This window comes from Anas acuta, chromosome 26, assembly GCF_963932015.1.
Source record: "Anas acuta chromosome 26, bAnaAcu1.1, whole genome shotgun sequence".
NCBI classification, from domain to species: Eukaryota; Metazoa; Chordata; class Aves; order Anseriformes; family Anatidae; genus Anas; species Anas acuta.
The window spans coordinates 5,702,058-5,728,597 of record NC_089004.1 but is presented as its reverse complement, the minus strand read 5'-3'; the positions used below and the strand labels follow the sequence as shown (position 1 = coordinate 5,728,597).

Sequence of the window (26,540 nt, the reverse complement as noted above, 5' to 3'; positions counted from 1 at the left end):
GCAGCCGGGGCCGCGGCCCCTTTAAGGCCCCGCCCCGCTCTTAAAGGGCCCGCGCCCCGCCCCGCCCCGCCGCCAGGGGGCGCTGCCTCCCAGCCCCGCGGCCCGGCGCCGCTTCATTTGCATGCGGCGGCGGCGTTCGGCCAATGGCGGCGCGGGGCGGGGCGAGGCGGCGGCGACGAACCAATAGCGATGCGGGGCGGGGCGGCGAGGGGGCGCGGCGGCGGCGGCGGACCAATGGCGAGGCGGGGCGGGGCCTCACTCCCGCGCCCCCCCCCCCTCCCGTCCCGCCCGCGGGGCCAGCAGCCGCCGCCGTGCGGGCACCGAGCGCAGCCCCGGCCCCGCCGCTGCCCGAGCCCCGGGGGCCGCGGCTGCGATGCGGGTTGGCGGCTCCCGGCCTCCTCCCACCCGGAACCCGCCCGGTAAGCGGCACCGGGAGCCCCGCGGGCGGTGACCGGGGCTCGGCTCCCCCCCCCCTTTTCCCCCCTTTTTCCCCCTTTCCCCTCCGCCGCCCGTTACCGGCGGCCCCGCGCCCCCTCCCCCGCTGCCCGGTGGCCGCGCGGCGCTCGCTGGGGCCGGGGATTCCCCTCCCGGGGCGGCCGCTCGGGTCCCGCCGGTGCCGCCCCCCCCCCCCCCCCCCCTCCGGTGGGTTCCCGGCCGCCGCCCGGTGCGGTGGGGCGGAGGAGGTTGGGGGGGGGGGGAGGGCACCGGGAGCGCACCGAGCCCGGGCAGCGGCCGCGGCCGTTTTCCGCCCGTCCCGGGGCCGGTCCCGGTGCCCCCAGCGCCGCGCCCAGCTCCCGGCACCGCCACGTGCCCGCGCCCCCGGGACCGGCACCGGCACCGGGCCCCTCCCGTGGGGACCGGCGGGGAGCGGGGCTGCAGGGGGGCTCGGGGGACCCCCGGTGCCCCCCCCTCCGGTGCCACCTCCCACGCGGGGACCGGCGGGGGGCGCGCAGCGGGGGCTCCCCCGTGGGTTTGGGGTCCCGGTGGAGCTCAGAGCCCTGCTCGCACCGGGGGGCACCGGGGCGGCCCCGGCTGTGCCCGGGCGCGGGGTCCCGGAGCCCCGCACGGCTGCGGGAGGTGGGCCCCGGGCCGCCCCCACCGACACCGGGGGGGGGACACCGGGGCTGCGGGGCGGGGATCGCCAGCGCGGCGGGGGGGGAAGCGGCTGCGACCCGGTGCTTACCGGAGGGGGGCGGGGGGGTCCCGTTCCCAAAGCCCCGGGGCAGGGGCAGGGGCTGAGCCCCGGCTCCCGCTGTGCCGGCCGGTACCGGGCGGGCGGCCCCGGTTTTGTGGCCGGGATTAACGGCGGGGCCAGGGCTGAGCCGGTGACCTTGCGGGCGGCCCCACCGGGAGGGGCGGCCCCGGGGACCCCACGGGGCTCACCGGGGCGCATCCCCCCCCCGTGGCACCGGGCCCTGGCAGGGCACAGCGGGGGTCCCAGGATCGAGCCCCCCCGGGCTGGGGGTGAGGGTCCCGGTGTGCGCCCTGGGTGCCCCTCACACGTGGCACCTGCACCCCCAGGGGACCGGGGAGATTGGGGGGGGGGGTCCCCGGGGACGGTGCCGGTGCCCACGGTGCCCCCGCCCTCCCCGCGGCCCCAGGGCCCCGTTATCTGCGGCTGCTGGCCCCGAGCTGCCCGGGGGGCCGGTGGCTATCGGGGCGGGCAGGCCCCTTCCCCCTGCAGCAGCAGGGCCCGGCCTCCCTATCTCATTAGCCGGAGATTAATGAGGCTCCGGGGCTGTCCTTAACTCCTTCCTCCTCCCCGTGCAGGTCCCTGCCCGGAGCCGTCCCAGCGCTAGGACGAGCGGCCGAGGGGGGGTCTCCGGCCGCACGCAGCCCCCCGGCACGCGCCTGGACGGCGAGGACGCAGCCATGCACGGGGCCGTGGCCGCCTGCTGAGCCCCGCGGACACTTCGGCGCCGTGCCCCCGAAAACGGCCGAGCGGCCCCGAGCCCGCGGCCCCGGCACCGGCAGGAGCTGTGCGACAAAGCGAAGCCGGGGGGGGCCCGGGGGGGGGGCGTCCTCCTGCCCCGAGCCAGCCGCAGCGGGCGCCTTGCGTCCCGACGGCCTCACCGAGCTCCCCTGCGCCCTCCCGGGGGCCCGGCAGCCCCCTCGCAGGGCTGCCGCCCCCGAGCCCCCCGCCTTGGCCTCCCGCCCCGCTGGAGCGCGGCACCCTGCCGGGCGCTGCCCCCCGCGCCCCCAGGGCGTCGCCCCCCGCCCGGCCGGGGACCTGCCGCCCGCCGGCAGAGCCATGAAGCTGCAGGCGGTGATGGAGAACCTGCAGCGGCAGCAGCGCGCCCGGCTGCAGCAGGCGCTGGAAGCGCGGCAGCAGGAGCAGCAGCAGCAGCAGCAGCAGCAGGGCTCCACGCCGCCTCCCGCCCCGGCGCAGCCCCCGCCGGCCCCGGGGCAGACCCCAGCGCGGGGCCGAGGTCCGGACCCGGCCCCGGCGTCCTCGGAGGAAGGAGCGGAGCCCGAGAACGCGCACATCCAGCGGGCGCAGATGGCCGCCCTGGCCGCCATGCGGGCCGCTGCCGCCGGCCTCAGCCACTCGTCCAGCCCGGGGCTGTCGGAGGAGAGCCAGGCCTCCGAGGAGGAGGAGCGCGGTGAGGAGGAGGAGGAGGAAGAGGAGGACGGCGGCTACCAGCAGGAGATGGGCTCCGAGGACGAGGAGGATCTGTGAGTACGGCTGTGTGTGCACCGGCACGGCCCCACGGCGGGGTTTGGAGAGCGGCGAGCCCAAAGCTGGGGGCTGGGGGGGTGTCGGGGTGCGGGGCAGGCAGCAGCACCAGGGCGCCAACCCTGGCTGGGATGTGAGCCGGTACTTTTGGGGGACAAACACTGGATTTGGCCGTTCTCTCCCTGCTCGGGGTGGCAGCAGCAGAGGGGCAGAGCTGCCCGCCCCGCCGCACTGATTCCTCGCAGCGGGCTGGCGTGGGGCGAAATTTCATCTCTGCCCGGGGAGCCACGTGGGGCCGTGACAGAGGATCCCGGCCCGGTGTAAATAATGCAGGGCTGCCGGGCTGCCTCCTCCCCGCTCCCCGGGCAGGCAGCGGGCCGGGCGCCATCTGGCCGAGCTCTGCCCGAGCCTCCCAGCACCGGGAGCACCCCGTGGGGACAGGCAGGGCGCTGCTGGCGCTCAGGGCTGGGCGGCTCCGGGTCTCATCCAGATGCTGAGCGGGGACAGGGAGAGGGGCCTGGAAATGGGGAGGTTTGTGGAAATGTCCCGCGGCCTCCTGGCACCGCGGGGGAACTGACGCTGTGGGGAGGTGGGAATGGGCTCGGCGGGCGGCCCGGGGCGCACTGAGCAAACCTCTCCCCTGCTCCAGGAAGGGCAAATGGGATGAAGAGGACTTCGAGGAGGACCTGGGCGAGGAGGAAGAGGAGGAAGAAGAGGAGGAGGAGGAGGAAGAAGAGGAAGAGGAGGACTACGAGGAGGAGGAAGACATGGGCGAGGAGGGGCTGAGCTCGGCGGAGGCGGTGCGGACGGGCCCCGGGTCCCTGCTGCTCCGCAAGCCGCCGGCCCCGCAGCACTGCCGGGGCGAGGCGCAGCGGCCGCCGGGCGGGCAGGAGCGGCTCCCTGCCGGACTGGGCCCCCAGGGCCACGCGCAGCTCCCGCAGCCGGCGCCCGACCACGGCGACTGGACCTACGAGGAGCAGTTCAAGCAGGTGGGAGCCGCCGGGACGCGGGGACGGGTGGCCGCGTGCGTGGCCCTGCGGGGGTCTGGGGGAGTCTGCGCCGCAGCTCGCTCCTGGCGCTGCTGAGAAACCACCAGGATCCCCCCGGGGATTGAGTCCTTGGGCTCACCGTGGGGACCCGGGAGGATTCTCGCTGAAAACAGCAGGAAAAAAACACCCCGAGGCTGCAGGTCCGAAGGGATTCTTGGGTTTCTTCGTGCTCTCAGGGCTCTGACGTGCCGGGGCCGGGGGCTGCAGCCCCGTGGACCCAGCCCAGCGAGGGGCACAGAGCAGCAGGCTCAGCACCAGCCCCTTCCAAAACGCAGAGTGGGGACCCGTGAGTCCCCCCCTGCTCCTGGCCGGCTGTGTGGGTGCAGTTGGAGCAGAGCCGCCTCCAAAATGAGGTGGAGGAGTGGAAGCGCCCCGCTGCCCCCCTGCTCTGCCGGGGATGCGGGGCTGGGGCTGCGGGGCCGCAGTACCCGGGCTAATAGAAGGAAATGTGCTTAAAGCGGGGCTCCCCGGGGGCTGCCCCGGCCCTTTGATGTGTGTGTTTAAGTACATCTGAGTTTAGGGCTGGGGGAGGGGGCGAGAGCAAACAGCAGCAGATGGGACCCAGATGGAGAGGCCGGCGTTTTGGGAGGGGTGAGGTGGCCGCAGCCCCTTCCCAGGCTCAGGGCGAGGGAAAGGGCTGGGGGCTGCCAGGGGCTGGCCTGGGCACGGGTGGCGTGGCCCCGCCGGGCTGGGCTGGGGCCACCGGGAGTGCAGCGAGCGTGGCCACCCTGGGCAGGGGGGGAGCTTCTGTCCCCCCGCCTCCCCGCTGCGGGGAGGAAAACGGCCGCCGGGGCTGGAGGCTGTTTGTTGCACAACTCCCGGCCTCCTCGGCAGGATACGGCCCGGCCTTCCGAGCGTTTTGCCCTGTGCTGGGGCAGGGGAACCCCCCGAGCGTGCCCTGGGCTCCTCCTGATGCTGCGGAGCCTTGGGCACCCCGAGGTGGCTCCGGGTGGACGGGGCGCAATGGGGTGGGAGCCGTGGGGCTCCCTCGGTGCCAGGAGGGAGCGAGCGCCTGTGCCCGGCCCCCCCCGGCATGGCAGAGCCCCCCTGGCACCTTTGGGCAAGGCACAAGCGTGCTGGGGGCAGGATTCGGCCCCGTCTGAGCTCTTCCTCCAGGCTCGGTGGCTGGGCAGCCCCGGTGCTCTCGGCGGCTCTGCTGGCTCGTCCGTAGCTCTAACAACGTTCGTGTGGGTTTTAGAAACACACCAAACTTTTCCTGTGCTGTCTCGAGTGCGCACATATCCTCACCTCCCGGCGCTGCATCGTCTTCTTGTGGTTTCTCTCTTTTGTACTTCCTGTAATTAGAGAGTGGGGGACGTAATCTTTTTATCTGCGAAAAGGCTTTTAGATACCACAGCTGTGATCTTCCTGTTTGTCACCGTGTGAGCGTGTCCCGGACCCTTGCGATCTCCCTGGGAGCTCGGGCTCCCGCGTGTCCACGTCCTGCTCCCAGCCCTCGATGCCACGCGGGGGAATTGGGGGCTCGGAGCCCGGCGAGCGCGGCCGCTCCAGGTGGCTGCAGGCGGCTCGGCCCCGTCCACACCGCGTGGGCAAAAGGGGCCGAGCGTCCCTGCCTGTGCCCCGGGCACCCCGGGGAAAAAGCCGCTTGCTCCAGCGCCTGGCACGGCGACAAGTGATGGTGGAAGCACCCGGGGGGGGAGGTTAAAGCTGCCTTCTGCCTCCGCGGGTGGAGGCGAGGAGGCAAAGCGCCCGCTCGGGGAGAGGCTTCCCCAGCGCGTCAGCGCGCGGGCGCTTGGATCCCGGCCGCTGGATCGGGGCCAGGGGTTGCTCGCGCGGCGCCTGGCCGGGAGCTCCTCCTGGCCGCCCTCCAGCGCGTGCCTCTGAACGCGCTCCAGCCCAGCTGACGGGCTGGGAAGGAGCAGCAGGAATGTAAACACAGCGCGGGCAGGATGCGCCCGCCGCCGCGCTGCTGCCGTCGCCGCAGGGGCGCTCCGTGGGGCAGGGGCTTCCTCAACAACCCCCCCCAGACCCCCGACACGCCGCTGCTGGGCTCTAACCGAGCCCCAGGGTGCTTCAGGGAACCTCTCAGTGCTGGTGGGGGCTGCCACGCTGCAGCTCTGTAGGGTTTAATGGGGTGGGGGCTGTGGGGAGCAGTGGTGCTCAGGGCAGTCCCCGGGGCTCTGCTCCTTCCCCGGGCGTTTTCTCCGCTCCGTGCTCAGGGCTGTGAGCGTGGCTCTGGCCTTCCTGCCGCGGCGGGGAAGCGCAGCTCGAGGACGGTGCTATTTCTGGGTTCTTCTCTTCTTGCAGACGAGCTCAGCTTGCCTGCAGCCTCGTGCTCGTGGAGGCCGAACCGTGCCCCCCGCGGGGCGAGGAACGTGGCGGGGCTGCGTGTGTTTGCTGGAGGAGGGGAAGGGGGGGTCCCCTCGGCACCCCGGTGCTGCTTTCACTGGGGCCGTGTGCCGTGGTGCTCTGCACCACCAGGGCAGCTCTGCTCGGACGTGGCACCGGTCCCTGCACTGCCCGGGGGGCTCTGCCACTGTGGCAGTTCTTTATTGCCCACTTTGGGGCAGATTCCTGCAAATGGGTGCTGTGGTCGGTCGGTGTGGAAGCTGCAGGAGGCCCCGGAGGAGGGAATGTGGTGTAAAGGGGAGAAGCGGAGGCGCAGGGCTGGGAAGCTGTTGTGTGGCACCTCCCCGTCCCTGGGGACGGCCACTGCGCAGGCAGAGGTCAGCTCGCCGCTGACCCGGGCGCTGGCAGCAGAACAAAGGAGCCCCCGGCGCGGCGGGGCAGGGGGGGCTGCCAAAGGGCACGCTGGGTCCGCAGCGGGGGCAAAAAGGGGCATCAGTGGGGGGCTACGAGGGGGGCTCAGCCTCCACACCCCCGTGCTGGGGTAGCGCTGCAGTCCTCGTGTCCTGCTGTGTTTGTGCCGGGCTGCGTTGAGCTGCGTCTGTTCCTGCGGAGGGAAATCCCCTTTGCAGGACAGGGACACCGAGACCTGGTGCTTGGAGCAGGGCTCAGCCGGGGCCAGGCGTCCTCAGTCCTCTGGGCTTCCCCATGCATGGGCTTTGTGGGTTTTCTGGGCCCTTCACCCAGCCCCAAGGAAAGCACGGAGCTGCCCCCCCCCCGCCATGTGCGTCCCTTCCCGGCCCCGCGCGCGGGACGTGGCGCTCGCTCGTTATTTCTCCTCCCTCCCTCTTCCTTCCTAGAAAAGCCTGCGGCGGGGCTGAGCCCCCGCCACGGTCCGTCTCCGGGGAAGGAAGAGGTTTGTGACGGCCGCCGTCCCTTTCATCTCGCCCCCAGAGGCACGCCAGGACCCCGGGGCTGGTGGCGATGCCGACGTGTCTGGGCTCCCCGCCTCGAGCCGGGGGGTTTGAGCCAAACGGAGGCAGCAGGGATGGGTGAGCCCCTGCCCGGCCCCCCGGGGGCTGTCCCCATGCCCGGGTGACGCTGCGGGTGCTGCCCGTGGTGGTGCTGAGCGCGAGAGGCTCGACGCCTGCCAAAACTCGGGCGCTGCCGCAGCAAAGTGCTGCGTAACGCCGGCCCGGCGCGGGGCTGCATGGGGGAAAAACCCCACACATCGGGCACGGAGCTGAGCCCCGGCACGGAGCTGAGCCCCGGCACGCTGCAGGAGGAAGGGCCCTGCCGGGCAGCACCGTGCCCCGCGGGTAATCCCTCCCCTGACCTTTCTGTTTCGGATGGCGAGATGAGTGCGTGCCCCACTAATACCAGGAGCCTCAACCCGGGGCGCGCTCGCAGCCCACGGCATTGGAGTTTCCTGTCCCTGCCCCTTTTGGAGTTTCCTGTGCTGAATGTGAAAGCCAGCTGCTGCTGCTGCCGCTGCTGCTGCTGCTGCTGCTGCTGCCGCCGCTGCCCGGCTCCTCGCCCTCCCTAATCCCGTGGGCGGGGAGCGCGGGGCTGATTCAGCAGCCAGCCGGGGCCGTGCACCCCGTCACCTCGGGGGTGCCCCTCTCCTTGGGGTGCTCGCGCGCCTGTGTTGGATCTGGTGACCTGGGCCGGGGGAGAGGCTGGTGCTGAGGATGAGGAGCGGGTTGTGCCCCTCGTGGGGTCACCGAGCTGCCCGCTGCTCGCCCAGCTCCGCAGTGGGGCCATCGGCGGGTGCCCGGTGCCGTGGGGCTCGGTGCCGCCGCCACGCGCTCCCTCGCCTTGCAGCCGGGTGCTCGAGCTCCCGCGGCTCTGTTCCTGTTTGAAAGAAGCTTTAAAAAGACCCGGGGAGGGGGTGGGGTGGGGGGGGAGGCTCGGCTTGCGGTGAGGTGCTGGTACTTTTGGGGGGGCGGGAGGTTTCTGAAGATGTTCCAAATTGGGACGGCTCAAACGCGCTGGTGGCACGTGGGGGCCGAAAACCTCAGCCCTTATCTGCTGCTGAGCAGAGCTCGCCCGAGATACGGGGTTTCAAAGTGCAACGGTTAGAGAGAGAAAAAAAAAAAAAAAGAAGAAAAGGCAAAACGAAAGCAACTCGGTAACCCCTGCGCAGGGGCTCGTGCGCCAGCGTCCGGCCCCGTCCCGCTCCCTGCGCTTTATGGGCAAGCCCAGACGGCGCCCTGCTCGCAGGAAAAACAAGCCGGGCTTTTTTTTTTGGGAGCCGTGGCTTTTTGATTTTCCTCTCAATGATGGGGCAATGCAGTAAATGGCGGGGTAATTGCAGGCGGCCCGAGGAAGCCGGGGAGTTGCGACACGGGCGGTGCAGCGAGGCTGGGGAATCGCGCCGGGAACTGTCCCAAAAGCTGCCGGCAGCCCCCTGCCCGGGGATCCCCCCCCCAGATGTGTGTGGCACAGGGACAGCGAGCCTCGGGGGGGGGGGCAGCTGTCCGCCTGTCCGTCCGTCCTCCCCCCTGTCCGTCCGTCCATCCGCCCGGCCGGCGCTGGGGCCGCGGCCCTGGGGGCAGGTGGCTGCGTGGTTTCATGCTGCTCACATGACTCAGCCAGCAATTAAAACTGAAAGGGGGGGGGGGAAGGCGAGAGGGGCCGGGGAGGCAGAGGAAATGGTGATTTCTCGCTCAAAGGCGCCCTTTGAGTGCAGCCACGTCCTCCCCGCGCCCCTCGGACACTGCTTGTGTTCAGGGGGGGCGCTGCCGGTGGTATTTGGGGGGGGTTGGGGCTGTTCCATCCCCGGGATGTGTCCGGTGCTCAGGGCTGGGGTCCTGAGAGTGCAAAAATCCCAATTTTGGCTTAAAAAGCAGAGCACGATCCCCCCTGTGTATTGCGTACCCGTGGCAAAGGCCTCCAGCCCCAACGGCCCCACCTTGGCCACCTCTGTCCCTCCCCGGGCGCTGCAGACGGGGGCCAAGTGGGGGGCTAGCAAAAAAAAAAAACACCCCCCAAACCCCAAATCTTGATTTTCATCAACTGGGAAGCAGCAGCGAGCACAATGTGAGGGAGGCAGGGCAGCAGAAGTGATACCGGCACCGGGGGGGGGGCCGGGGCTGATTTGTCCCCCCCCGGGGGGCTCGGAGCGGGGCCGGGGGGGGGGGCACACTGCCCCTAATGGCGGCAGGAGGGTCCATTTACTTTCTTTAAAATATTGATCGGGGCTTTATCGCATTAGCGAGCCGAGCGGATGAGCCGCCCCCGGGGAGGGAGAAGGGGAGAAGGGGGCCTCTTCCTGGGAAAGGGGCGCCTCGTCCCCGGGGCCGGGTGCCCCCAGACCCCCCCTCTGGTCCTGGGGCCGCCACCGCCCACTCCCCACCCGCCTGCCCTCGGTGGGGGGCTCGGGCAGATAACACGGGGGCCCCGGCCCCGGGCGGTTCTGCGCCCGGAGGAGGGCGATTGCAGGGCCTGGCCGGCCGCGGGCTGATAACGGGGGCGAGGAGGAAATGGGGGGGGGGGGCACACATGGGGGGGGACCAGGAGAGGCAGCGGGTGCTGGGCTGGGAGGTGGATTGCACGTGGATGGGTTGCAGGAGGCAGGGGGTTGTGTTCCTGGGGGGTTTTGTTGGCCACGAGGCACGGAGCTGCCACCCCCGGGGGGAGCCGGGCAGCCCCCAGCCCTCGGCTCTCCCCGCTCCCTGCTGAAGGGTGTTCCTGGCGAGGGCTCCAGCCCCGTAATCGGCTCAGGGAGCCTTGCCGCAGCCGTAATCCCCCGATCCCGGCCGGAGGTCAGGGCCTTCTCCTGGGCCAGAGCAGCTCAGGCTCCGAGTGCCTCCTGGCAGCCCCGGCGCGGGGTCCCTGCCCCCCGGCCCCGTGGGTGCTGCCTTCGGTTGGGCTGAGCTGGTGGGGTTCCGGTCCTGTTTTTTTCCCCCAAAATGGGAGCCAGGCTGGGGGGCGAGGGGACGCTTCTCCTCGGTGCCAGGAGCTGGGGATGGAGCAGGGACAGGCCCAGGACCACAGCTCCACGTGGATCATCCTGGGGGACCCATCCCCGCGGCACCCCCAGGCTCTGCCCTGGCTCGGGGGGCTCCTGGGGGGGGGGGCTCCCCAATCACCCGAGGCACACCAGCATCACCTGGCAGCGCCCCCCCCTCCCTGGGAGCCCCGGGGCTGATTCACAGGGCTGCAGAGGAGGCAGCCGCCCCACGGCTCCGGCACAGCTGAACCAACAGGAATCCGGGTTTATTTAAAAGAAAAAAAAAAAAAAAAAATGTTGCAGAGAATAGAGCGAGGCCTTTGTCAGCAAAGCAAACAGTCGCGCCTGGAGCGGGGCGGTTGGGCAAGGGCTCGGCGTTGCTCCATCGCCCTATTTCTGGCCGAAACCGCAGGAGAAACGCGAGGCTGCCTTGGGGCCGGCCGGACGTGCCGCAATCGCAGGGTGGGGGGCGCGGGGCCCTGGGGGGGGAGGTGGGGGGGGGGGGGGGGGGCAGGGGCCGCTCCCCGCGTGCGCAGCCCTGATAAGGCACCTGCCCGCGCGGCCGCCGCGCCGGGAGCCGTGGGCGCAGCTCCTGACCCCCTCCGTGACCCTCGCAATAAGGCAGTTAATCTCCCCGCGCCCGGGTCTCCGGTCTGTGAAGTGGAGCTGGCGATAATCCTGCCTCTGGCGGGGCTGCTCCCAGCCAGGGACCCGGCTCCCCGGGGAGGGGGAGCCCGGCTGATCCCCCCCCTTTGCCCCACGGGCGCTCCGGGGAGGGGACGGGAGCTGGGGAAGGGCACCCTGACCCCACGGGCTGTGAGCCCGGCGCAGGCACCTGCTGGAAATCCCTTTGGCGAGGGGCTTTGCCTCCTGCCTCAGTTTCCCCACCACCACCACGGGCAGTGTTTCCCGGAGCGGGCGCGTGCCGGCACCGTGCCACATCTCACACGGGGGCAGGGGCAGGGGCAGGGGGGGTGCCCGAGCGGCGAGGTTTCCCCGTGCGCCTCGGCAGCTTCTCGGTGAGGTTCCCAGGGCTGCCGGCCCGCAGCTGGCTGCTTGTCAAAACCAGCTGCGGCGGCTGGAGCTGCGCCAGGGACCGCGGCGCTGGCAGGGCCGGGGGTGGCGCAGGGCCGGGCAGGAGCCCCCCGGCCCCGTGGCGGCGGAGGGGGCGGCTCGGTGGCGCGGCGCCCACCCGGGACGGAGGCGCGGGGCCTCGCATTTCAGGAACAGATTTGCAATTACACAAATCCCCGGCCCTGCCGGGCTGAGAGTGGAAACCCTGGGTGACTCATCTGCTTTGGCTTACAATGAGCTCCTTTCTAAGACGATCATTTACATATGGTGGAATTTAAACCCCGGCTTGCCTACAACGGCTAATTCAGCCGCGCTCCTGCCCCTTCTCGCCTCTGCCCGCGCAGGTGCTGAAGCTGCAGCGCCCTGCCCACTCACCCTGCCCGCTGCCCTGCCTGCCCGCCCTGCCCGCGTTCCCTGCCTTTATGCGCTGCCTGCATGCGCTTCTTGTGTTCCCAGCCCACGCAGCCTGCCTGCACGCCCTGCCTGCATTCCCTGCCCGTACGCCCTGCTTGTGTTCCCTGCCCACGCACCCTGCCCGTACGCCCTGCCCGCGTGCCCTGCTCATGCACCCTGCCCGCACCCTGCCCACGCCCTCCCCGGGAGATGGGTCCCTGCCCGCAGGTCCCCGCCTGCCGTTCCCATTAGGCTTTAATCCCACTAGAAAAACCCAGGGAAGGCTGCCCCGATCCCACGAGGTTTGGGTACAGCCGGTGGTGCCCCTTGGACCGCCCCGGCTCTGCTGCTCCGGTGCTGGATCCCTGGCCGGTGCCGTGCCTGCACCGTGAGCGCTGGGTGCATGGGTGTTGCTGCCTCGGCCGAGCTTTCTCAATACTTACTGACTCCACTGAATTAATATTTGCACAGGGTCAGGTGTGATAGAGAGCATGTGTCAAGGGCATGCACAAACACATACGTGGCGAAGGGCTGCAGGCAGCCGTGGCGCTGCTGGGGGGAGCTGACTTCCAAATGACCTTTCCTGGCCGGCAGCTTTTGGCTTAAAAGAGAGGAACCGGCCCCAAAATGGGGAATGGGCACGTGGGGCGCTGCCAGGGCTCCTGCACAGGAAGGAGGGGGGCTCGGACCCCCCCATGCCAATGTGGGGGGGGGCACTGGGGACGCCAGGGAAGCTCGGTCCCAGCTCTGCGGTGACCATTTGGCACCGCGCAATGCTTGGGTGTTTGCGTTCAGCCAAAAACCCCTCTCTGCTTTTTATTTGAGCCAGAGCCCCGCGAGCTGCCTGCAGCCGCGTTATCCGAAATAGTTGTTCAAAACGCGATTGCAGCAGAATTCACTTCCTCCTTTGCAAAAAGGGGAAAAAAAAGCAGCAAGCCACCCAACCGTCCTCGAAACCAGAGCTGGGTCTGGGCTTCGGGCTGCTCCGCTGCGCGCGGGGGATGCTGAGCGCCCCGAGCCCGTGCAGGGCGTCCTCCGCGTGTCCCTGGGAGCGGCTCGGGCCCCTCGGGGGGGACCGGGGGGGTTTGTTCCGAGCAGTCAGTCCTGCAGCAGGTTTTTCCTTCTGCTCCCTCTCCCCTCCCTGCCACTTAAGCCGACAGAACCGGCTGAGCCGATCCGTCGCAGGGCGGGCGCTCGCCTGCTCCGCGCCTTTCGGCCGCGCGCCCCCCGGGAGCCTTCAGAGCGCGGCGCTGGGACCGGGCAGGATCGGCCCCGCTGCGTGGCGGGGCAGGCGGCCGACACGGGGCGGACAATGGGGGGTCAGGGAGGTTAAACGGCGACTAATTCGCCCTTTCAGCGTCTCCCTCTGCTTCCCGGTGACACCCGCATTGTCGGCGCTGACACTGGCCCGCGTCCCTTGGCCGGTGGCACGAGGCAGGGGGTCCAGGGCGCGTCCCCGTGCGGTGCCAAGCAGCAGAGACAGCGCTGCTGGCCCTGTTAGGCTCCGGGGGAGCAGCACAGGGGGGGCAGGACCCCCATCCCACCAGGGTGCTGGCCTGGGAGGGCGAGGGGTGCCGGATGGCTCAGCTGGGGACGTTGTGGTGGGCTCCCGCAGGACCAAGGGGGGGACGGCGCCGCGTGAGGTGCCCTGGGCACGGCTTTGGTGTGCCGCAGCGGGAGGGCTTCAGCACGTGGCTGTGGCTGGGATTGAGGCGGATGCTGCGAGGCGAGGTATCGGGGGGGGGGGGATGTGGCTGTGGTGGCGCTTGGGGTTTTCACAGGTGTTGGTGGCCTCGGGGGGGGACAGCCCAGACCATTGGGGAAATCGGGAAATTGGGAAATTGTCCCCGTGGTGCAGGAGCAGTGACACCCCTGGGGGCGTCCCCAGGGCCCGCCACCCTCCGGGTCCTGCAGCCCCCAGCTCCTCCCAGGCCCGAGAAGGGGACCGGTGGGGGACAGGCACCTGCGGTGGGGCCGCGTCCCCCCGGCCCGGGAGGTGGCCGACCTGCGGAGGGGACAATGCTGGGAACTGGAGGGAACAATAGAGCCGACGGGAAGCGTGGCACCACCGACGACCCTGTAAACCTCTCCCAGCGAACGTACCCAGGCTCCCCCTCCGGAAAGGGGCCCTCGCCCGGCTGCCCCCGGGGACGGGGAGCGCCCGCGCCGCCCCCCTGCGCCCCGCCACGCTGAGCTCAGGCGGCAGGAATCCGGCCGGGCCGGTCAGCGGGCTCCCTGCGGCACGGCACGGCCGCCCGCGCGCCCTCGCTGCTGCCGGAGAGGCCACCCCTCGTGGGGAGCCCCCCCGCTGCCCCTCTGCTGATTCCCAGCCCCGCTGAACCCCGCTTTTGTGGAGGGGGCTCGGCGCTGGCAGAGGTGCCACGTGCACCCGAGGGGCTGCCGGGGGATTAGGGGCACGCGCGCAGGGCAGGGCCGGGGGCAGCCCCTCCGGCGGGAGGTGACCCCGTCCCTAAGCCGAGCTCTTTATCTGCCCGCGGGATCGGGATCGGGATCGGGGACGGGGACGTTCGCCCTTCGGCTGCCTGGGGGGGGGGGCTGGGGGTGGAAAGGGAATCGGCCCCGCGCATCACGCGCTCTGACCGATACGAACCTGACACCCGGCACAGCTGCTGGGCGGGCGGCCCCTTCCGCGGCCCCCCCTGGCAGCCCCACGCCCGCTGAGCTGGGGGGGTCACACCGGTGGTGCCGCCGTCCCCACAGGGCTGCGCTCACCTCCATGGGGGCACTCCTGCGGACCCCGAACCCCGCGGTGGCCGTGCTGGCTCCGCGTGCCCCAAAGCCCCGAGCGGGTCACGGCTTTACGGGAAACCGCGTTCGAGCAGCAGCATCCGAAACGCGTTATCTCAGGGCTCGTAACCAACCCTCCAGTCTAGTTTTTACAAATTACTTTCTTTTTCTAAAGAAATCAGCCCCCCCTCCCCCCCCCCCCACCCTCTGCACCCCGAATCCGGGCTCCAGCGTGAGCGGCGCGGGGCCGGCGCTTTGCAGCGGGACGGCGGCAGCTTGAGCGTGGGGGGGGGGCCGGGGGTGGGCATCGGGGCGATGGCGTGGGTGCGGGCAGGGGGCTGCGCACGCGCCCCGGGCCGGGAGGAGCAGGGAAAGCCCCGGCCTCTTGTTTATTCTTCGTTGAATAACTTCTGGCGGCGCGGGCTGCCCGCCCCTGCTGCGCCCCTGCGCTGTCAGCAGGACAAAGGAGCCGCGGCCCTGGGGGGAGAAGGGCCGAGAGCAGCCCCCTCGCAGCCCCCTCGCAGCCCCCTCGCTGCCCCTCGCTGCCCAAACACCTCGACGTGCTGCCGGCCGGCCCGCGTCTTCCCCTGCTCTCAGGGAGCTCCGGCACCTTGCTTTATTGTTGTTTTTTTTTTCCCTAAACGCAGCAATCCCGAGCATTTTAGCGCCTGCAGGGGGTCGGCCCGTTGCTGACAGGTTTTACCCATCCCTGGGGCTGGGGGGAGCTCAGGGGGGGCTTCCACCCACCCGGCGCACGGCTCGCACGTCCCAAGCAGGAGTGCAGGAGAAAGGAGGAAAGCGGTGAGTGCCGAGCCCTCCTGGCGGGGAGAAAAAACCCTTGGCAACTGTTCCCCAGGGCCTGGGAACCCACAACTGCGGCACGGGAGCGGGACACGGTGCTCGCAGCTCAGATGGCAGCACCCGCCCGGCCCCGGTGTGAGCCCCGCGCTGCAGGAGCCTCGTTACGTGGGAGCCTCGTTAGAGCGCAGCCTCCCGGGGCCGCTTTCCCTCCTGCCTTTAATTGCCCTCGGTGCTGGCAGCTCGCAGGGCGGCTGCTCGGCACGTTGGTTATCTCAGCAGACCCCGGCGCATCCCGCGGCGCTCCCGTGCGGCATTCCTGGCATTGCCGAGGGGCCGCTGTCCCGAAAGCCCTTTTAAAGTCAACGGGCTGGGATTTTCGCGTAATCTGGTTTGAACGGCTAAGCCGGTCATCCACACCAAACGCCGGGCTGGGATCCTGCCGGGGGCTCGGCTGCACCCCCCTCCTGCCTCTCCTCCCTCCTCTGCTCCTTAGGGACCCTCTGGATGTGGGTGCCTGGCACCTCGGCCGGGAGCACGGTGCTGCCGGGGAGCCTGGGCGAACAACCCCCCGGTGCCAACGGTGATGGTGGTGCCACCGGGCATTGCTCCTGGGCTGGACAAGCCCCAGTGTGGGCTCCCTCCTCCTCTGTCCCCCTCCTCGGCCACACGGAGCCGGGTGTCCCGGGGGCGGCCCCGCACTAAGAGGATATGGTCGGGGCAGCTGCTTTACAGATTAAGTTATTTCCACCTCCGTGCAGCCTCCCTCGTTGCGCCGCGTACCCCGACCCGCACACGCTGCTGCGCCCTGGGCTGCGTTTCCTGCAGCCCCTGCCGCCCCCGCTCCCGGCCCCGCCGTCGGCTGCCGCGTGGCCCCGGCTCAGCCCCGCGCCGTGCTGGGGGCCGGGGGCCGGGGGCCGGCACGCACCGCGGCTCGGCACCTGCCTCTCTCGGTGCAGCCCGCGCCGTGCCCGGCCGCCTGCTGCGTGGTTTCGCACGCTGCTGAAACGAGAACGAGTTTCGGTTCCTCAGGTTTTATTTTGAGCTCCGATCACTGCATATGCGAGGCTGGGCCGTGTCCCCGCAGCACGAGTTGGGGACGGGTGCGCGTGGCCAGAGCCGGCAAAACCGGGATGCCAGAAATCCTGCGAGGGGATTTCTGTCCCTTTCCACGTCCCAGCTGGTGCCCGGGTGGCACAGGGGAGCCGAGCAGCTCCCGGGTGCTGCTTGGGGGCATGGGGCAGCCGGCACAGGGCACCTTCAGGGCACTCTCCTGTCCTTGGGGATGATCCTGGCCACCCGTGTGCCAGAGGAGACCCCAAGAAGCTGAGGGTGTGCTGGGGACCTGGTGGCCCTGTCCCCCCGTGCCACCCCGCTGCAGCACATACGTGGGCACGTCTCGGAGCCGCGGCTTCCGCGGTGCCGTCGGCACCTTGCCGGTAACCACAAGCAGCTGCTTGCCAAGAACCCTTTGTTCTGTGGTGTATCTGGGGGTGCTGGGGGACCCCCCGCTGGCAGGGGGCATGCGGGGCTGCTCGGGCTGGGGGAACAGAGGGAACGTCCCCAGTGAGGCTGCCCCAGGCCCCAAAACGCTGCACCAGGGGGGCACCAGGGCTCGGAGCAGCATGGTCCAGATGGTGCCCAGACGTCCCCTGCAGCTTTGCCCCAGGATTTGGGGTGAAAATCCGGGCTGAGCACCTGCTCGGCCATCGGATCTCAGCATGGGAATGTCGGGCATGGGAACACCCAGAGCTCGCCCCCAGCAGCACTTTCCCCGGCAGGAGCCCGAGGATCAGAGGTGCGTGCAACGATCGGCGGCCGGGGCCAGGCAGCCCGCCCCGCTGCCACTAATCCCCCCCGGCTGAGCAGATGCACGTTTTCCTCAGCTGACGGTTAATTTTCTTTCATCCTCTTAAATGCATATGTCCAACATTTCCTTCGGGATTGAACCCCTGCCCCGCTGCACCTGGCTGGGGGGCGATGCCCAGGGTGCAGGGAGGGTCCCTGCAGGACTCCAGCTGCTGCCAAAGCCCCGCAGGGGTTGTGGGGTGGTTTCCTGGCCCCATTTCTGCTCTGTGGGGCCGGGAAGGGTCTGGGGAGCCGCACCAGGCAGCGCCAGGCCCCCGTCCGGAGTGGGAGGGCAGAGGGGCAGTGCTTGTCTCTTCTCAAGCCCGGATGCAGATTTCCACCCACGCGTCCCTCTCAGCCCGAGCAGCCCGGTGAGGGGCCCCGAGAAACTTTATTTAAGAGCTGCCCTTATAAAAATTGAATGAGGCGATGTTTTAATAAATGGCTAATCAATTTTTAGAGCTCTGCAGGTTAATAGGCTGCTCGTGACCCTCGCGCCACGCCGGGTGCTGCTCTCAGCTGGCCGTGCTGCAGGCGCCGGGTCTGGTGCTGTGCTGGGGGCACCGGGTGCTGGTGGCAGCCCCGTGGTGTCAGAGCCGGCCCCGGGCCCTGCCCGTGTGGCTGCTCGCAGCTCTCCCGCCTGCCACAGCTCCTTCCTGGCACTTTTGTTCCTTTGCGTTTCCCTTTTTCCTCCCCCGCTCTGGCAGAGCCGAGCTGCAGGGCGATGTTTTCCCAGCCTCCCCCTCCCCTCCGCTCAGCGACGCTTTTCTCCCTCCTTGGGTTTGTATTTAATCAGCTGGCTCGGCTGAGAAAGCCTCTGCTGCCTCCCCGTCCCACCTCCTCCCCGCTCCTTTGTCTGAAATGCGGGAGCGGGAGCGTGGGGGGCTCCGGGCTGCCACCACCCCGCAGGCTCGGGGGGTCCCCATGGGCTCGGGGTCCTGGGGCGCAGCAGGGCAGGGTTGGGGTGTCCGGGTGGCAGCGCCAGGGAGAGCCAGAGCCCAGCACCGAGCTCTTTGCTGGCAGCAGGACTCCGTGGGGGCAGGAGGAGGCACGAGCTGGCAGCACCCCCGGTGCCGCTCCCGGCCTCCCCACGGCTTCAGCCTCCTCTCGTTTCCGCAGGGTATTTGGGGAGGGCAAAACGAGGGGCGATGCCGTGCCCTGAGCTCACCGCAGCCATCCGTGCCGGGGTGGGTGGCTGCGGCGTCCCGGCCGTGGTGCGGCGGTGCCGGCTCCTGGCACGTGGCACCCTCTGCTCCAGCTCCCGTCCTCCCATTGCCTGTCCCCGTTAGGGGGACACAGGGGGCACGGAGCCAGCTCGGGGCTCTCCCAGCTCGGTGCTGCCGTGGGCTCGAGGCTCTCGGCAGCGGCGCGGGGGAAACCCTCCCTCGGCGTGCGGCTTCCCAAGGCGCTGCAGGAAGCGGGGATTGGCGGGGGCCCAGCAGCCCTCAGCTGGTCGGGAGCAGCCCTCTGCCAAAAAGCTGCGCTGGCCGCATCCTGCACACTGCCGGGAGCTGCTCCTGCCCTGCCGGGGGGCTCTGCTCTGCTCCCCCCGGGCTCCCCCTGCCTTGGGACCTCGGCTCCCAGCAGTGCCATGGGGACCACGGCACCCATGGGGCACCCGGGGCCCGCGTGGCATCGCCGCCCCTCTCCTGCCGCGGGGGCAGTGGGCGCTGGGGGGGTCGAGGGGGGGCTCAGAAGGGGTCAGCGGTAACGACAGCTCCTGACCTCTCCCCGGCTGTTTGCTCAGGGGCCGGGCGAGCTTTTGCAAGGTTTCCAGGGGAACTGCGGGTTTATGGCTTTCCTGTAGCGCCCTTCCCTGTTATCGGCTCGGCCTCATTGATCCCTTTGATCGACGCCGGCGGGCGAGGAATTCAGCCCCCCGGGCACCCTCTGGGAGGGTTTGGGGGGGTCGCACCTTCCGGGGGGGTTTAGGGGAGGGGTTGCACCCCACCCTGCCGCTCAGTGCTGCCGGGTCTGTGTGCCGGGCATGCCCGCTGGGGGGGTCGGATCAGTCCCCCCGTAAACGCAGCCGGCGTGCGGTGCACGGCCCCGTGGTGCGTGCCTGCGGGGTGACGTGTTCGTATTTATAGCCCCCTCCCCGCCGCCCGCGGCCCCGCTGGCAGTTGTTCAAAATCGTCACTGAGAAAAGCGAGCAAAGCTCGGCACGGGGTGGGGGGGGCTGGGGGCTGCTGCGACCTCCCCGCTGCATCCTCGGCCACGTCCGCACGGCCCCGGGGCACACGGAGGAGCCGGGAGCCCCCCGCAGTGGGCACCACCCGGTGTCCCCCCCGTGGAGCCCCCTCTCTGCCACCAGATGCTTCCCGTGCTTGGGGGGGGGGGATTCTGCATGGCTGGGGGTCGGCTCCTGGCCATGGGGAGCGGCAGAGCCCCCGCGCTGCATGCGTGCGGAGGGCGCGATGCGCTCGGCGGGCCGGCAGCTCTCACTGCCATAAATCAGGGCAGGAATGTGTCGGGCTGTCAAACAAAGGGTGGGGTCCCGAGACAAAAGCTGGCCCCAGCATAAACGGGCGCTGGAGGAGCGTCCGTGCATAGATCTTCCTGTCCTGGCTTATGAAAACATTTCCCAGTTGTGCGCAGGGTGCGAGGCGACATCAATCTTGTCGGGTTTGCTCCTCGGGCAGCGCGGGGGCCAGGACGGGAAATGCTTTCGCAGGAGGAGAGGTTGCCAGCCCCACGGCCTCCCCCCGGCAGGCACGGAGCCGCTTTCAGCACCGTGCTCCCGAGGCAGATTTGTTGCTTTGCAAAGCGGGAGCGAGCTCTGGAAGGCGGCACGTGCCGGGAGGGCAGCTGGAGGGGCACGGAGCGGCTCCAAGTCCCCGTCCCGGCTCCTCCTCGCTCCTCACAGCCTTGGTTTTGGTGCGTGGGCCCCGGACTCCCCCAGCACAGGGAGGCAGGCACGGTCCCACACAGTCTCACGGCGTGGCACAGGCGTGCGCCCTGGCACACGAGCTCGCTGCCGACCCGGCGCTGGCTCCCTGGGGCCGTGCAGGTGCAGGGCAGGGACCGTGCCGCGGTGTTGCCCCCACTGCACCCAGAGCGCAGCCGGTGCTAAAAATACCCAGGCTCTGCCTTCCCGGGAGGAGCCGAGGGCCGATTGCAGCATTCTCGGTGTCGGAGCTGCTCAGCCTCTGGGCGAGGTTCGGGGCAGCGCCGCGGTTTCGGGGCCAGGAGCTAAGCAAGGCGAACGCCTCCGCTCGCCCGCGCCCTGGCTGTGGAGCGCGGCAGGGCTGTGGTGGTGGCTCTGCCGCACCGTGAGCACCCCGAGCACGGCTCACTGCCGCGGGGGAAGCTGCTTGCAGGTGTCAGCACGAGCACCAAGGCACCGTGCGCCCCCAGCCCGGCTCCTTTGTGCCCCATTTGGGCTCCTGCTGCCTGTGGTGTCCGCGGCGCCGCCGCTCCTGCAGCAGAGCCACGTGTGCAGGGCTCCTCGAAAGACTCCAGCCGTCACCCCGCGCTCAGCTCCCACCGAGTCAGGTTTCCTGGGAATTCGGGCACCCGACGAGGGGCCACCCTCCCTCCTGCCACCTGGGAGCCTCCTGCCAAAGGCTCCACGTGGCCGTGGGCCCGCGGGAGGCCCCTTGGCGCGGTGACAAGGCCGGGTCGGGGCAGGTGAAGGCTGAGCTGCAGCGGGGCTCCCCCTGCTCCCCGTGGCCTGGCCCCTGCCACCCCGGTGGCTCTGTGGGATGCCGGAGGCTGGGGGCACGCCCGCCCCGAGCCGCGGGGACATTGGGACCCCACAGCTCCACGCTCGGAGCCCTGCGATGCCGTGGAGCTCCACAGAGCTTCCTGGCACTCCCCGGGGACCTGAGGGAGCTGCCCCCGGCCCCGCATGGGCTTTGACGGGCTGCTGGGGGGGTTCCCTGGGTGCAGGGAGAGGTGTGGGGGCTGCCGGCAGAGCCGTGAGCCGTTTTCTCCTCTCGTTGTGTAGCTGTACGAGCTGGATGGCGACCCCAGGAGGAAGGAGTTCCTGGACGACCTCTTCAGCTTCATGCAGAAGCGAGGTGAGCCCCCCCGCACCCGTCCCTGGGTTTTATTTCCTCGCATGTCATTGGAACCCAAGGTTAATGCTCTGGCCAGACGGGTAGTTAATTTTTAACCTCTTTGCAAACCGGGGTCAAACCTGCTCCGCTGGAATCTGCTCCACGAGCTCGGCGCAGCGATTCCCTGGCGCTGGCCCCCCCAGGCTGGCTTTGTCAGCGCCGCGCTGCCACCGGGCTCCGTCCCCCTCTGGGCAGCTCGGCCCCTGGGGTTTGCCCCCTGCCTGCCCCCCCCCAACCCTGCTGCCCCGTCCCGGGGTTCTGGCAGGTCCAGAGCAGCCTCCATCCAAACCTGGCTCCGCTTTTAGGGCCGAGGGTGGCATCCAAGTCACCGGCCGTGCGTGGAAAATTTTGGCCTGCGGTATCAAAGGGAGAATGTCCGTGTCGGGTCTGGCTTGTGCCAGGTCCCCAGGACGCCACGCTGCGTCCTGACGGGGGGCGGCTTCGGGGGGTGCTGGCGGCTGAGCCCCTCCCTGGGGGTGTTTGGGGAAGGGGGCGGTGGAGGGGCCCCGGCGCTGCTCGGGGCGAGGAGCCCGGCGCGGTGCCGGCGGTGCCGTGAGGCCACGTCAGCTGCTGCCACCTCCCGGCACCGCGCCGGGGAGAGCCGGGAGGAAGCGCGGGGTGGTGTGTGCGGCACGGCACGGCCCCCCCCAGCCCCTTCCAGCCTGCATCCGGGTGATTTTTGGGGTCCCCCCCAATGCTCAGGCTGTGGCTGTGACTGGGGGCAGTGCACCCCCTCCTGTGCGGGCGGGGGCAGCCCCCCCGTGTGCAGGTTATCAACAAACAACCTCTGCCACCGGGCGCCGCGCAGCTGGGCTGAGACCTCCAAGTTTCATTTTCCTCCCTGTGTGGGGCCGGTGCTGAGCGAGCTGCAGTGAAGGGGGGGTTGCAGAGGAAAGCGGGGTGCAGGGGCAGGGCAGCAGCAGAAGCCCCAATGCTCCCTGAGCACCCCCAGCCCCCTGTGGCCCCCAGCTCCCCCCTCACCTCTCTCTGCGGGGTGCCGGTGGCCACCCGCATGGCTTGGCCCCGGCACGACCCAAGCCTGCCCTCTCCCCCTCCCCAGGGACCCCCGTCAACCGGATCCCCATCATGGCCAAGCAGGTGCTGGACCTGTACATGCTCTACATGCTGGTGACGGAGAAGGGCGGCCTGGTGGAGGTCATCAACAAGAAGCTGTGGCGGGAGATCACCAAGGGGCTCAACCTGCCCACCTCCATCACCAGCGCTGCCTTCACGCTCCGCACCCAGTGAGCTCCGGGGAGGGGACGCGGGGTTGGGGGGGTGGGGGACATGGGGACGCACCGGGACCCCCGCCACCGCCTCACGGCGCCTTTCTGCCGGCAGGTACATGAAGTACCTGTACCCCTACGAATGTGAGAAGCGGGGGCTGAGCAACCCCAACGAGCTGCAGGCGGCCATCGACAGCAACCGGCGGGAGGGCCGCCGGCAGGGTTTTGGCAGCTCGCTCTTCACCTACTCGCCCGGCGGCACCCACGGCCTCCTCTCCTCGCCCAAGCTGCCGGTGCCGGCCCTGGGACTGGCCTCGGCCACCAATGGCGGCTCCATCGCCCCCGTCCAGAAGATCAAGAAAGGTAAAGGCCTCCCTGGCACCCCAAAACGGGCTGAGCTGAGCGCTGGGGGCCGGCACGCCTCGGGCACCCGGTGACTCCGTTCCGGTCCCCTCCCCGAGCCCCAAATGACCTGGGGTTCCCTCGGTGGCACGGGGGCACCAGGGCTTGTTCTGGGGCAGGATGGGGAACCCTGGCACCCATGGCACAGAATCACAGAACGGTTTGGGCTGGGAGAGACCTTTAGAGATCAAGTCCAGCCCTCCCTCCACCAGCCCTCACTGCATCAGGCAGCCCAGAGCCCACCCAGCACCCCCAGCACTTCTCCGCAGGGCTGCTCTCCGTCCTCCCACCCCCAACCTCCCTCGTGTTTGGGGTTGGGGTCACCCTGCCCCGTCCTTACTGGGAGCGAGGTGCTGGGCTCCCGGTGCTCACATGGAGAGGTTGTGCGGGGCCCCGTGGTGGTGCCCGGGATCTGGGGATGCCGCAGACACCTCGCTGCGTCCCTGACCCCGCGCTCTGCCCCGCAGAGGAGGACGCACCCATCCCCATCTCCATGCCCAGCCGGCTCCCGGTGTCCCTGGCCGGGCACCCGGTGGTGGCAGCGCAGGCGGCGGCCGTGCAGGTGGCGGCGGCCGCCCAAGCCGTGGCTCTGGAGCAGCTGCGGGAGAAGCTGGAGTCCGGGGAGCCCCCGGAGAAGAAGATGGCGCTGGTGACGGACGAGCAGCAGCGGCTGATGCAGCGGGCGCTGCAGCAAAACCTCCTGGCCATGACGGCCCAGCTGCCCATGAGCATCCGCATCAACAGCCAGGGCACGCGCTCGCCAGGTCAGTGGGGCCGCGGGGCTGGGCTGGGGGGGCTTGGGGCTGGGCAGGGGGCTGGGCGGGTGCCGGTGGTCCCTGACCTGCGCTGTCCCTGGGCAGAGAACCGCCAGGACTCCTCCGGCAGCCTGAGCAGCAACGGCACCAACAGCATCAGCATGTCGGTTGAGATCAACGGTATCGTCTACACAGGTAGGGCGGCGCGCAGGGTCCCCTTTTGGGGGAGTTTGTCCCATTTTCATCAGCGGACGGTGCCGGGACGCTGGGTGCCCCCCGCTCAGCCCTGCTCTCCCCCCCCCTGCAGGTGTGCTGTTTGCCCAGACGCCCGGCCCTTCCTCCTCCTCCTCCTCCTCCTCCTCCTCCGCCTACAGCAAAGGCAACGGCAGCAACGGCGGCGGCCGCAGCAGCGGGAACGGCGGCGGTGGGGCGGGGGGCGGCGGGGGCAGCGCCCCCCCCGCCGCCCCGGCCGCTCTGGCCGTGCCCCCCCCCAGCTCTACCTCCAACAACGCTTCGCCTTAACGCCCCCGCCGCCCCCGGCGTCGCCTCTCGCCAAAGCCAACAGAGGTGACGGGGGCAGAGCGTGCCCCCCAGCGCCGCGGCAGGCCGGGGGGGGGCTCGCGGCGCTGCTGGCGAGGGAGGGGAGGAAGCTTCAGCCCCGGGGGTTTCATTAAAGGCTGCCTGGGCTCGGAGCCACCGCGGTCCCCGAGCGCTCCGAGCGGCGCGCGGTCGGCCCGGACCTGTTTACCTCACACACATCACACTTTGCACTGTACATTTATTATTATTATTATTATTTTTTAACTCGTGTTACCTCCAGACAGACGTACAGACGCCTGCCAACGCGAGCTTTAATGAAACCTCCTGGCACTCTTTAAAGGAAAAAAAAAAAAAAAAGATAAAAAAAAAAATTGGAAATCGGGAGATATTTTATTCATTTAGATCCTTTTTCTTCCCCCTTTATTTTGAGAACTACACTCACTATATGGGATTTTAAGAGGTTGTTGTTTGATTGTTTTGTTGTAAATAGCTTCTATTTTATTCTCTAAAAAGAAGAAAAAAGAATCAGACTTTAACATGCAAATGATATATATTAGCATTCATCAGGGAAGCAGGAGCTGGGGAACCTCGTAACCTCCTTTTTCTTTTCCTCCCGGGGCGAGCGATGCCCGTGCTTGGCCGCGCTCCTCGCCCGGGGACCACTGCGGGCTCCGTGTGGGGCCGGGGGGCTCCATCCGCAGCTGCGGGGCTGCAGGGAGCGGGCGCCCACCTCCTGCCCGCACCCCCCGGCTGCCCCCCACCCAGTCCCCGAGGCAGGCAGCGAGCAGGGCAGGGAGCCCGGCCCCATGCAGTGGCACTTTGGGGACCTCCCTGGGGACGGTGACACTTTGGGGCCCCCCCGGGGCCGGCCGCGTGCTGCATGCTTCCAGCTTGTTGCTTTGAGTTCTCGGTGGAGAAAATGGCCTCGGATGGGGACCCCCGGCCCCAGCACCCAGCCCGGACCCCGAGCTCGGGGCCGCAGGCTCGGTGCCGGGAGGGGAGCGGCGCTCGGGGGCTCCCGCAGCGGCCGGGGCAGGCGGACACGGGGTGACCAGGACCAGGCCGCCAGCACGTGCAGGGTCCCCGGCATCCCCCCAGATCCCCCCGTTCGGTGCCCGTCCCTCTGCCCCGAGCCGGGCCGCGATGTCAGGTCGCTGCTTTCTGTCCTCCCCCTCCCCGAAAGGCGATCCTACTGTGCAGATCCAGTTTGGGCACATTTTCCCCCCTTTACACCAGGGCCAGGTTCCGGGGCCGAGGTGACACCCGATCTGTTATTCACGCTCGGAGCAGCAAACTGGTTTTGTTTGCAGTGGGGACGGGCGTTTTGTTTGTGAGAGCGGCCGGAGGAATCAGGAAAATCTGGTGGCGGCGGCTGGGCCGCGGCGGCTCCCCGGGGCCGACCTCTGTTTTGGCTGCTCCCCACGCCCTCGGGGGGGGCTGTGTGGGGCGAGCTGTGGCCACCCGGCACCTCGGGGAGCCCCCAGCACCCCGCCGGGTGTCCCCAGCCTCCCTCCCCATCCAGGGGTGCTTAAAGCAGCAGGAACCCGGGGAGATGTCCCAAAAACACGGCCCAGGGGCTGCGTGCCCTGGGGGTGCTGGTGGGGCCGAGGGGTGCTCTGCGGGTCCCCAGGGACGCTCCGCTGTCCTTTGGGACCCCCAAAGCCCCCCCCCCGGCCCCACCACAGGGCGTTTATTTTAAGCTTTGCTCTGCTTTAGCCGTGCGGGTTTCAGCTTTCCTCTCCCTCGGACGTTTTGTGGCCGCCCTGCCCCGGCAGCCCCAGCCATGCACATCTGCGTGAGACACAATCGCGACCTGATACCGACCCCCCCAAATCGGTATCTCGATTCCTCAGGTTTCCACGGCGAGCACAGGGTTTGCCCCCCTGCCCCACGCGGACCCCCCCCCGGCAGCACAGATGCCTCCCCCCCCCCCCCAGGCTTGGGATGGGGACGCGGCGATCTCAGGGGATTTGGGGTTTTCCAGCCCCTTTTTGCTGGCAGGGAGGGAGCCGCCTTGTGAGCACCCCCCCCAAAAAAAATAATGCTGGAAATGCCCTAGGGTGGCTTCACAGCACCCCGGGGGTGCCGGGGGGGGGGCACTCGTCTTGTGCTGCTTTTAGGATCCAGCCCAAGTCCCCGCACAGGGAAACCCCCGGGAAGGGGCGGCCGCGGGGTCTCCTTGTGGCCGGGCGGTTTAGAGCTTTAGTGAGTTTTGCATTTGTACAGTCACTGTTTTTTCTGGTTTTGTTTTTTTTTTTTAATTATTTTTATTCCCACCCCCCCCCCCTTTTTTTTTGGAGAGAGCGCATATCACCTTCCCTTTTATTTTTCTTCTTGCATATTGATTTAAAAAAAAAAAAATCAGTTTCTCTGGGGTTTGAAAAGAAAAAGGAATGGACACAGCTGCAGACGCATTTATCCAGCGGGCATATCTTAACTCAGGTAAAAAATGAAAAAAAAAAAAAACACACAAAAGACAAAAAAAAGAAAAAAGAATAAAAACCACATTCTACCTCTGAGAGCGGCGGCCTCGGGCACACTGTCCCGAGCCCCCGGTGAAATATTTCAGTTTTTCAAACATTCAGGTATTGAAACTTTTGATTATTAAAAAAGATAAAATAAAATAAAAACACTGAAAGTTTACATTTTATAATAACATTATTATACAGATTGTATTTAAACTTCAGAATATTTAAGACAATTGTAA

General features: G+C 68.9%; 1 protein-coding gene across 2 annotated transcripts; it reads left to right on the top strand.

Annotated features, from left to right (window-relative positions):
• The first annotated feature begins 262 nt into the window (after positions 1-262).
• On the top strand, positions 263-26,471 carry ARID3A (AT-rich interaction domain 3A). Of its 2 annotated transcripts, XM_068661723.1 has the most exons (9): positions 263-419; positions 1,771-2,676; positions 3,327-3,666; positions 20,799-20,871; positions 21,971-22,154; positions 22,252-22,499; positions 23,006-23,302; positions 23,399-23,488; positions 23,601-26,471. In XM_068661723.1, exons 2-9 carry the CDS (start codon positions 2,252-2,254, stop codon positions 23,813-23,815), a joined length of 1,872 nt encoding a protein of 623 aa, XP_068517824.1. In that variant the 5' UTR covers positions 263-419; positions 1,771-2,251; the 3' UTR covers positions 23,816-26,471. The 2 variants fall into 2 exon arrangements, with proteins under 2 accessions (XP_068517824.1, XP_068517823.1); XM_068661722.1 differs by having other exon boundaries at positions 23,006-23,488.
• The last annotated feature ends 69 nt before the right edge of the window (positions 26,472-26,540 follow it).